Here is a 10889-nt window from a genome sequence, read left to right on the forward strand (position 1 = left end):
CTGTGATTTAAAAATGCATTCTAATGGGACCCAAACAAAGAACAACACACCTGTGCTAAACTAGCATCCATTTTTTGAGATTAACCACAACCTAGTAGATACATGCACAAAGTCAGCAGTTATTAATAAGTACTTTCAGAACTATTCATTCTTCATGTAACATACTGTGGTTTTTCCCCAAGATGACAGGCATTTGGGTTCACCCCAACCTATGTACACACTCTGGATGATACTGAAATAGGTTGAAAAGTATAAAGGTAAAATTGATTTTTAAATAATAATAAGTATTCTTCAATAATCATTAGAAAGAACACAAAAAAACTCTGCATTTCAAACAGTCATACCTTACCAGCAAATTAAATGATAAAGAAAAGAGCACACATACAAACTGGAGTCTACTCAAAGTGTTAAAACATTAAAGAGGGACCAAATACTTACATTATCTTCTTCCTCTGTATCATCGTCATTATCGTCATCACTATCCTTGAACCCAGGTGGAAATGGTGGCCTCATGAATTCATCATCTTCAACACGATTATCAGTATGCTCAGATGGACCTTGAGCAGAAGTCTGGGATTGCATGGAAACACCACTTAACTCTTCATCTGACCTGTCTTCACTTTCTTCAGAATCTGTTTCTCTGCATGGAATTTTTTTTTAAAATTACTATTTTTAAAGCATCATCACATCCATAGAAATTTTCAGATAAAACCTGTTAAGCACTGTTGTAAACACTGAAATTAACAGCAAACATAAGGTAATTTAACAGAGTATAGACCAAACATCACCCTGAAGGCATAAACAAAGCTTTCGAAAAGGAATACCATAGTGATAAACAATTCAAAAACTGGACAAACTAAACCCAAAGAAAAAGTTAGATAGATTGTAAAAAACAGTCCCACATCAGTAGAACATATTTCAGTATTGTTTCAAAGTAAATAGATTTTTACAGAGCATTTTCAAGTTTTTGTTTCAAGTTTCAGCTTGTGCAGATGCTCTGCGCCTCTGTTGTCTGGATGGAACTCAACCAGTGAGAACATAATGCACAGAACTTGCTTTTTAATGCTGGTAAAGAGTATCAGGGAAAGAGGCTTTTTCAACCAAGTACTTGATACTGTCAGAAATCTAGATTCTAAAAGATACATTAAATTATAATTCTGATGTCATCCAAACCAGTTGCGTGAACACATTTTACTTGGCAGGGAAAAATTTCTCTAAGTAGGTAAAGCTATTTATTCCAGGTTCATTCAGATTACCCAGAATGAGATGTGCTCCCTCTGCCGGCACCTACAAGTAGGCAGCATTCCAACTAGAAGACGGTCTAAAACTGGTAAGCAGCAAACTTTGCCTTCTGATCATTACAGCAATACCTTAAAGTGGAAATCAGTTTCTTCTTTCAGATTCAGAGATGGGATCGAATTGCAAGATTTGATTTGAGATCTTAACACTTTAAGAAAGTGCATGTGAGTTTCTGAGTGAGCAGACTGCACAGGACAGTTTAAGAAAATACAAAGACTACAGAGATACTGCTATTGTGATGGGGGTTTTTAATTTAGGTTATCACTTTAAAACTGTAATAAAAACACACAAGTTTAAGGAGTATGTTAGTATGTTCTAAACTACGTAACTGTGACAGGGAATGTACCCTCACTTTGCCCCCCAAACCAGCTGTACACCTGGCAAGTAGTAGGCTACACAGCAATTGGATAAGCAATTTAAATTCTGTTTTAGGAAGAAATCAAACGAAATTAAAATCAAGACAAATTAGGTCCTCAGATATTAGTGATGAGAAGGGTCTGCATAACTGAAAGCTTGTACAGTTTTTCCAACTGTATTTGCTAGGCTAATAAAAGACATTACCTCTACAGACAAACTTTGTTTTGCACAGTGATGAGACATTTTAAGATCTAGATCAATTATGATTATCAAATAAATCTCATTCTAATAAAAAGGGCTTCTCTTACTCTGTAACAATGGGAGAATTTCTATCATCTTTACCAAAAGGAAACTGTTCTAGCATGTGAGGAATGGATTGGGCCCTTTTAAGTTCTCCAAGTTAGGTATCCCCAAAAATAACATGTTTGCAATACTACATGCAAGAGAGCTGTATTCTACAACCTGATATGCTTTATGAGACTAGCAAATCTGGTATCTTTTCCCCAAAAGCCAAACTATTTAAATTTTGGAACAGAACCAAATATACACTGTAGGTGACAGTAAGAATGTACACAACATAGTGATTCAAGCAGGCCCTTCCAATCCCAGAGTCGCAAATTTTTAGATCTTTCTATAGACATCCAAGAAGCTTCCTTCCTAATTACCCATCCTCATCATTCCTTCATTTACTAGGAAGGATAAATTGATCAAATCAAACATTTGAGTATTTTGAGGGTTAGAATGACAGCATTATTTTTAACCATATACCAAGCTTGGCAGGGACTGACAAGTGTTCCAGCTACTAATACCCTCTGTCCTGATAGGATCAAAGTAAAACACAAGAATGTCCCAATGCTGCCAGACCAAAAACCCATCTACACTTCTGACAGCAACTAAGACCAGTGCTGACAGAAGAACAAAACAAGTGGCATTTACTTCAACTTTCAGCCTTGCATTCTAACTCTACAAGAGGCTGTAAAAAAAGAAGCACCAATTTGATAGTCCCTTTCCCAGGATTCAGAGAAGTGTGAGGAATTATTTTTTGCTCTCTCTTATTACCTCCTCAGTAAGCGAAACAAGCTGTAAGATAGAATATCAGAAAGCTACACTAGAGCACGGGTGGCACACAAACAGGGGAAGTAACAAAAAAACATTCTGAGAGTTGTGCTAGCATATGGGCATATCCCCCCCATGTGTTCACTCTCCTCAACATCATCCACCTATTTTCTCTTTTATATATATATACTAGCAGATGTTTGCACTTCACAAAGCATAACTGTTATTATGCATAAATATGTAAGGAGCATAACTACTGTATTTCTCTACAGCAAATTAGCTCAAAAGCAGAAGGAATCAGTAGCTGTTCTTCAGATCTCTTGGAGTGAACAACCTCTTTTTAGCCATTAAAAAATTAGTGTGAGAGCTACTGTAATAACTCAAAGTATTTGGAAAATTTTTAATAGGCAATATTAATGGAATTTCCAGAGTCTCTCATTTTTAGAGACTAAAACAAGGTATATATATAAGTTTATAGTACCTAAAAACTATAATTCTTTTTCTAATGAAGAATTACAGACCACCTTGATCCTTTAAATTAGGGCTAAGTCACAATGCAACATTTCCTTCCGGGGATTCCCACTTCTAGTATTAAGTACTACGCTACCTATCATATTTTACAATGAAATATAAAACTTTCAAGAGGGCTTTTCATGTCATGCCCTACTTTTTCAATGCTTGTTTTAAAAAAAAAAGTATTAAAAAAAAAGGAAAAAGCAAAGAAAACTTAGTATCAGCAGAATTCTGGTGAGTTACCAGAGACTACCCAATAACTCACAATACTGAAAGGTATTTATTATCTTCCTTTGTATACAATGCCCCTGGAGTTCTTTTCTGTTGAGTCCATTAGTGAAATGAAATTATTAGGGAAAGGCTCTATATCACCTGACTGCTTTCCACCTCCCCATTTGTTTTAATTGATTCTTTATATTGAAGTCACCCATACATTTCAATTCTAGTGACCCTTCGTTATTCCCCCAAAGATGTATCTAACATCATCAAAACCAAATGGCAGCACAGAATTTATTCCCCTCATGCACAAGATATAAGACAAGATCTATAGGGTAGTATATTGTGCAATATATCATTTCAGTAAAAATGCCTGATGCATTTGAGTTTTCTGCAGAGCAACAGGCAAAAAGTATATTTTGTAACAGAAATTTGTTCACAGATTGAACCATTTGTTTCTAACAATTTACTACATATAGAATCTATCAGCTCATAAGATACATAAAGGTCTACCAGAGTCTCCTATGGGTTACTGGACTGCCATAGAAGCTGAAGCCTAAAGCTTTACAGTGCAGTGATCTTGGCAATCCCTGCCATGCAATGGGGTTGTGCGGTGCCCATTACCTCCAGCTACCACTGACTTCCCAGTAACTCAGAATTCAAACTGTCAAGGCAGTAGAATTTATTGCTTCTCAACAGCAAACGCTGGCAAGTTTGAGAGCAAATTTCAGACAGAAGACAAAACACGTTCTCAATCCCACTTCTAATCTATCAAATGTGCATACAGAGGCTCTTCACCTACTCTGCTTTCTTTTTCAGCAGGTATGAGCAAATATTTTCTATTTACAGGTAGGAACAATAATCCCTCATTAAATTACCATATGTAGCCATTATATTTACACTAACATCTTTTTAAAATCCAGGTAACATTTTTCATTGTTTGTTTTGGTTTTTCTAAAGCATGCCAAACAGATTAGGAAGGAGACTGCAAAACAATTAGATATACATAATGTCGGTATTTACAAATATTGACACATCGTTAAGCAAGCACAGATTTAAACACACACAACCCCCCCAAACCCTTTTTAGATAGCAAAGGTGTTACATGGAATGTCCCACCATATCCAAGTACCTGCGGTTTAATATGGGCTTCATTCTGTTTGCATAACATACTGAAGTTGATGGATCAGTGCATGGACTTCCCAATGCCTTTTCAGCCTGCTCTTCCTTCTCTTTTTCACGAGCCTCTGAATACATAAAGTACATAAATGACAAATAATCAATATTTTTAGAAAATAATTAGAGGTTTGCTGAGGACAGTAAAACAATTCCTTCGTTTTCAGACCAATATGAAATATATGAAAAATGTAACAGCAAATAAAGGATTTCAACTGAAAATACTTTTCCACATAAAATAAATTTCCATTGCTACTGCAACAATCAGTCAGAAAAACAATATTTCACAAGGAAGAAGCATGTACAAACTAACTGGAAGGTGTTTGCCATCAAATGTAAATTGATCATATGAGGATGCTGGTATTTCAGTATTTTCAACACTATAATAAACAGTACAACTACTTCAGAGAATTCCTGAAGTTTTCATAGCACTGCAAACAGAATTAGTACTTAAGTATACAAAAGTATAAATGAGTTATGGAAAATAAATACATGTTGTTGGTGGTATTGAGTGTATCTGCACTTCTGTTACTGAAAAAGCATCCCTGTAGAACAGTGCAACAAAATCAAAGTAAACAGAACTTTAAAGAATTTTAAAGTACAAGTTAAAAAGGTGGGATTACGAGAGTAACAGATACAGCTACTGTATCTACACGTGCTCGAGTAACTTCAATTAGGTGGAAAAAAGTTACTTTCTCTCTTACAATAAATATCACTTTATTTTTTGTTCACTGTTTGTTAATTAAAGTATAACCATGTTTTGCAGTAAAGCTAGGAAACATCTTCCTCTGCAAAGAAACACAAGCGCCTGCACGATACACAACCTGGAAACCTATCTTGATCTCAGTTCTTTTTATCCACAGCTCAGGTATCAAAGGAGACATTTTCCCAAAGTGAGCACAGGTGTTCCAAAAAGCTAAGTCAATAGTGTATGTTAAAATCTGAAAATAAAACGCTCTCTGTAAAACACAAATCTTTTTCATTACAATATTCCGAATACCAAAATTTGCCTCTAAGCTGAACAGCTGAATTGAATAAAAAGCTTTGTGAAATTTGCTAAACTGATAAACCTTATAAACCACAAAATGCATTATAATTCCTTTATAGGCGTCCTGGTTTCAGCTAGGCTAGTGTTGGCTGCGGATGGCACGCGCTGTTTGTGAGTTAGGAGGGAAGCAGTGCTGATAGCACGCTGATGTTGCTAGTCGTTGGCAGACAGTCAAGGACTTTTTCAGTTGTTCATATGTCCCCACTAACAGGACAGTTGACCAGAACTGGCCGAAGAGGGTATGCCACGCCAATTACGCCCTGCTCGGTACGGAAGCCTGGGGAAGGAAGAAGTAGGCGAGTCCAGGCTGCGTGACATCTGGCAACAAGCCGCTTCCGGGATGGCGCTGGGCTGCACGGCCTGAGTTGTGCGGGTCGGTAAGAAACTACATTATGCTCTGAAGTCCTGTTATCATTGTTACATTTATCTTTCTGCTATTCTAGTAGACTACCCTTATCCCAACCCGCGGGGTTCTGGTTTCTTAGTTTTCGGGTTGGTTTTTTTTTTCGCTTTCCCTTCCGTCCCCGCCTCCGCCTCCCCCTCCTCCTCCTCCTCCTCTCCTCTCCCCCCCCCCCCCCCCCCCCCTCAACTTCCCCGCCAACTTCCCCGCCTCTTTCTTAAAGAGCAGGCAACTGCCTAGTGCTCGGCTCTCTGCTGCGGCAAAACCGACAGCCTATTTTGGCGCCAAAAGGTTGGGATAACGATAGATCTGGCCCTGACCCGACTGCAATTAAGACAAAGTTGTGATAAGCGTTGTTTAAGCAGTCTCCGGTCATGATGCTGTGGTATTTATTCACAAGGCTGTGGTCACAGATGCGGCAGCAAAGCCACTGCACGCAATCCTGGCAGGATTTTTTACAATCTCGGGGCTGCAGCTCCCGTACTTCATTTTAGTGTATTTTATGACATCGGTCTATTATACAACAATATCGAAGACTGTGAGCTTAAGCTGGTACTTGTATGAGATTTTGCTGTCCAAGGGGGGTTAATAACGGCACCCGGGATGGTGGGGGCACAGAGGGGAATATACTACACTGCCTTCTTTTCCTTTGGGCTAAATACAACAGCTTTGTAACAGTTTTTGAAAATCTTCAATATCCCTGGGATATTCAAACTAGCATTTCGCTGTTGGTAGGTTTGGTGCAGATGGTTCAGTTTTCGTTGTCTAATAATCACAGGTTTATGAATACCAGTCAAGAGCTTTCTGTGAGGCCGGATAATCACAATTAGCAGAGTCTGGGTAAGTGCCCAAGCATTTTCTCACACCTGATGGTTTGGAACTTCACTCCTGAACAGCTACAGGGCCCCGATAAAGTGACTGCATATCTGAGAAAAACCTGCTGTAGGTTTCCCAGAGATGCACGCCTTACTACACTGTGCTGGGCCCTTGCCACTATTTACCAAACACTGCTTGATAGCAGGCAGCACTATCAGCGGGAAGGGAACGAACACAGACCGGGAAGGGAACGAACACAGACCGGGAAGGGAACGAACACAGACCGGGAAGGGAACGAACACAGACCGGGAAGGGAACGAACACAGACCGGGAAGGGAACGAACACAGACCGTCAGATACTGCAGCTGTACTGAGGCTACTGCAAACACAGTGACTGGAACTGTGGCTATAGCAACCTTTCCAACTGACACTGTCAAAAATTTCTACATACTGTAGAAGGAGACACAGTCCCAGCAGTGCATATGAAAGAGTATATTGGGAAAGACAGTTTTGGCCATCTCTGCTTCAGGCAAAAGAAAACCCACGTCTGGGACTGATTTTGCTCAGGGACCTGGCTGTATTTGGTGGGTAATGCAGAGGGATGGAGGAGTAGGATGCGTACTGCAAGGGAATTTGATTTTGGGTGAGAATAGCCAATATAATTAATGAAGTAGAAATTGTATTATAATAATTGCTAAATAACCCATTATTGTATATTCATTATTGCTGTAATTGCTGTATGTTTTACCGATGGCATTACAGGCAAAGTCATACAAGTTCATGAAGGATGAGTGCCACGATGATGGAACTAAAAACCTAGCCTCCCAAGAACTTTTTTTTCTTTGAAAATAAACACCTTTTCACCCACAGACCAGGAGCATGGACCATGCCAGGTCTATCAGTCAAGAGCCCGAGATGCAGCATGCAACAATCCAATGGCACATACTATTACTTATAAAAACAAATGGAGCCTGAAAATCATGGACTGAATGAACTCAACAAACTCAGAGGGATGGTCCATAAACTAAGGGAATAGTACCTGTATGCACATGTGTGTGTATACACGTGTACATACATATATGCGTGTGTGAAACAAGAAACTGGTCATATCCAAAAGAAATTGTTAGATCTGACCATGACGTAAATGGTATGGAATAAGGGGTGGGTAATGTCCTGGTTTCGGCAAGAAAGGAGTTAACTTCTTTTCTAGCAGCGGATGGAATGCTGCGTTTGCAAGTTAGGAGGGAAGCAGTGCTGACAGCACGCTGATGTTTCTAGTTGTTAGCAAGCAGTCAAGGACTTCTTCAGTTGTTCATATTTCCCTACTAACGAGAAAGGAGGGGCCGCAGCCTACCACAGGTGACCAGAACTGGCCAAAGGGAGTATTCCATGCCAATTACGTCATGCTCAGTATAATTGAGGACTGGGGGGAGGAGGAGGGGCGGCTCCAGGCTGCGCTGTTTTCAGGAACGGTTCGGTTCCAGGACGCTTCTGGGCTGCATGGCCAGAGTTGTGCGGTTTGGCGAGAACATAGATTTTTGTTTCACCAGTTTCCTATATTTTGCTAGAGTCCTGTTACTTCTCTCTGTATATCTTTGCTGTCCCAGTAAACTATCCTTATCACAGCCTATGAGGTTTGCCTTTGGTTTTCTTTTCCATCCCCTTCCCCTTACCCACCACCACAGAGAAAGGGTGGCTGCTGGTGCTCAGCTTGAGGCTGGAGCAAAAACATGACACAACCAACATTATAAATATCTGTTAGCACTCTTGGGGTAACGGCATTAATCAACAGCAATTCTGAACTCTACCTGTTTCCATTCTGTGAACTGTCTCAGTGAAAGGCCTGCGGGGGCTCTGACAGGCAAACGTTGACTCCGGTACGTGTTACACACTCAATCCTTTAGACATAAACCGCTGACCAAGTAAGGGACTCAAACTGGACCTCTGAGTCGTTTAGAGAGCAAGAGGGCCCGGTCCCTCCTGAACCTCATGACTCAGCAGGAGGGCCTGCCTCAGCCACACATCAAATTCTCACCGTTACATGACAGCACTGCTCTTACACGGTCAGACAACATACATAAACAACAATATCACTGACCAAGCCCTGAGCTCCTTAGGACTCTCTCCCTTGAATAAAACTGCGCTTGCTTTGTGTTCAGCAGACAGCCATTTTGAGCCACTTCTGAGATCACCTCAAGACCAGAAAACAAATCAAGGATTAAAACGCATTAGCTGACCACGTTCACGTTTCTTACCCAGAACCTTCCTGCTCCTCTCCACTGCAGTTCTTCTCGTTTGCTCAAACATAGCTTCCAGGTCGAAAGTCCGAGCCTTCTTTCCTAAAAACGCATAAAACGCGACTGAAGAGCAGGCTCGCTCCCGGCACAGGCCCTCCAGCACCTCCTGGCCGGCTGTGTGGGACTACTGACACGACCGCTTCATTTCCACCTCCAACCGCCGCCCTCACCGAGAAGTAAACACCCAGAGGCACTGAAACCCACCGAAGCCTGAGAAGCCCATAACGGCCGGCAGCTCCGGGTCAGGTGCCCCCAGCATCTCGGCGTCTGCAAAGAGAGAAAACGGGGAGGGGATGGGGGGCGGGCGGGGGGTTATATGCACGAGCAGAGTGGGGTGAGCCCGGGCTAGGCCGGTCCGTGTCCCCTCCCCCCTCACCGGCCTCCCCCGGCAGCTCCATGCTGCTGCTACAGAACTAGCACAGCCACAGTCTGCAAAGAAAGAAAACAGGGGGGGTTATATGCACGAGCAGGGTGAGGTGAGCCCGGGCTAGGCCAGTCCGTGTCCCCTCCCCCCTCACCGGCCTCCCCCGACAGCTCCATGCTGCTGCTACAGAACAAGCACAGCCACAATCTGCAAAGAGAGAAAACAGGGGGGGTTATATGCACGAGCAGGGTGAGGTGAGCCCGGGCTGGGCCAGTCCGTGTCCCCTTCCCCCTCACCGGCCTCCCCCGGCAGCTCCATGCTGCCGCTACAGAACAAGCGCAGGCACAGTCTACAAAGAGAGAAAACAGGGGGGGGGTTATATGCACGAGCAGGGTGAGGTGAGCCCGGGCTAGGCCAGTCCGTGTCCCCTTCCCCCTCACCGGCCTCCCCCGGCAGATCCATGCTGCTGCTGCTGCTGCTACAGAACAAGCACGAAGAATCCAGTTGCCGCCAGAGACTCCTTTTTGTCTGCGCCACCCCCAGGCCCAAGGGGAACTCCCAACGTGCGTCAGCGCTGTGGGTGGTGCGTCAAGGGCGCGCCTAAAACCTTAAGGGGGTCACCACGCACGTCGAGTTGGGACCTGAAATTGTTAGAAATTACAAAGGTCCTAAGAAGGGACTCGAGGTCCTTTCGTTATTCTGGAAGGAGGTGATTTTACAGCTTCCTGAAGTACTGGAACCTCACAGTGGGGATCCAGTCCGCACTGCTCCATTAGGTAGTTTCCAGACTTCGCTAGGACATCAAATCCTAGTATATTATTTCAGTATGGTCCAATAACAACCATTATCTTAGTTATTTCCCCTGGAGACAAAACACACAGTACTACTTGGCCTGGTTTCAGGGACTCCAGTTACTCCCATAACATTTATTTTGTCTTGGGTAGAGGCCACTCAAAGCTCGATATAGGTTTCAGTTTGCCTCATGTTAATTTTGTGTTCTTTTCCTCGAGAATGTTTAGCATTCGAAGTATATTGTTTGCCCTCTTGTTTAGCAGAGGCATCTGTAAACCATACATTCTGAAAAAAATGGGCAATCTTAACAACAGAAGGGGGGGTGGAGGCGGAATTCTCCTCCCCAGGCTTGTTATCTTCTATATTTAACACTTTGGGGGCGCCTTCAGTGAATCTTCTTACAGTATCTCTTTGCGCCATCTCGTCAGGGGGAGGGGTCCCTGCCAGCACAGACTTGATTACTTTAAATAGTCCCTTTAGTACTCTGTTTGCTTCTTTAAGGGCTAAGTTCACTACAAACAAACCCTTTTCCCTGGGTGTTAAGCCACTGTCTCC

The 10889-nt window shown here is 42.3% G+C and overlaps 1 protein-coding gene across 2 annotated transcripts in view; it reads right to left on the reverse strand.

Moving 5' to 3' along the window:
• Positions 1-10071, reverse strand: part of WDR70 (WD repeat domain 70) — a 154455-nt gene extending 144384 nt beyond the window's left edge. Inside the window, exons 1-5 of one of the 2 annotated variants that reach the window (XM_084278656.1) lie at positions 9983-10069; positions 9383-9445; positions 9137-9220; positions 4574-4688; positions 439-640 (exon numbers count right to left, since the gene is read on the reverse strand). In XM_084278656.1, the coding sequence (XP_084134782.1) occupies positions 439-640; positions 4574-4688; positions 9137-9220; positions 9383-9445; positions 9983-10004 (486 nt within the window). In that variant the 5' untranslated portion in view covers positions 10005-10069. Of the gene's footprint in view, positions 1-438; positions 641-4573; positions 4689-9136; positions 9221-9382; positions 9446-9982 lie in introns of both variants that reach the window. The other variant, XM_084278657.1, reaches the window with a different exon arrangement.
• Positions 10072-10889: the final 818 nt, after the last annotated feature.

The sequence above is a fragment of the Gallinula chloropus genome (assembly GCF_964237585.1).
Source record: "Gallinula chloropus genome assembly, chromosome: Z".
In the NCBI taxonomy this organism is placed as follows: domain Eukaryota; kingdom Metazoa; phylum Chordata; class Aves; order Gruiformes; family Rallidae; genus Gallinula; species Gallinula chloropus.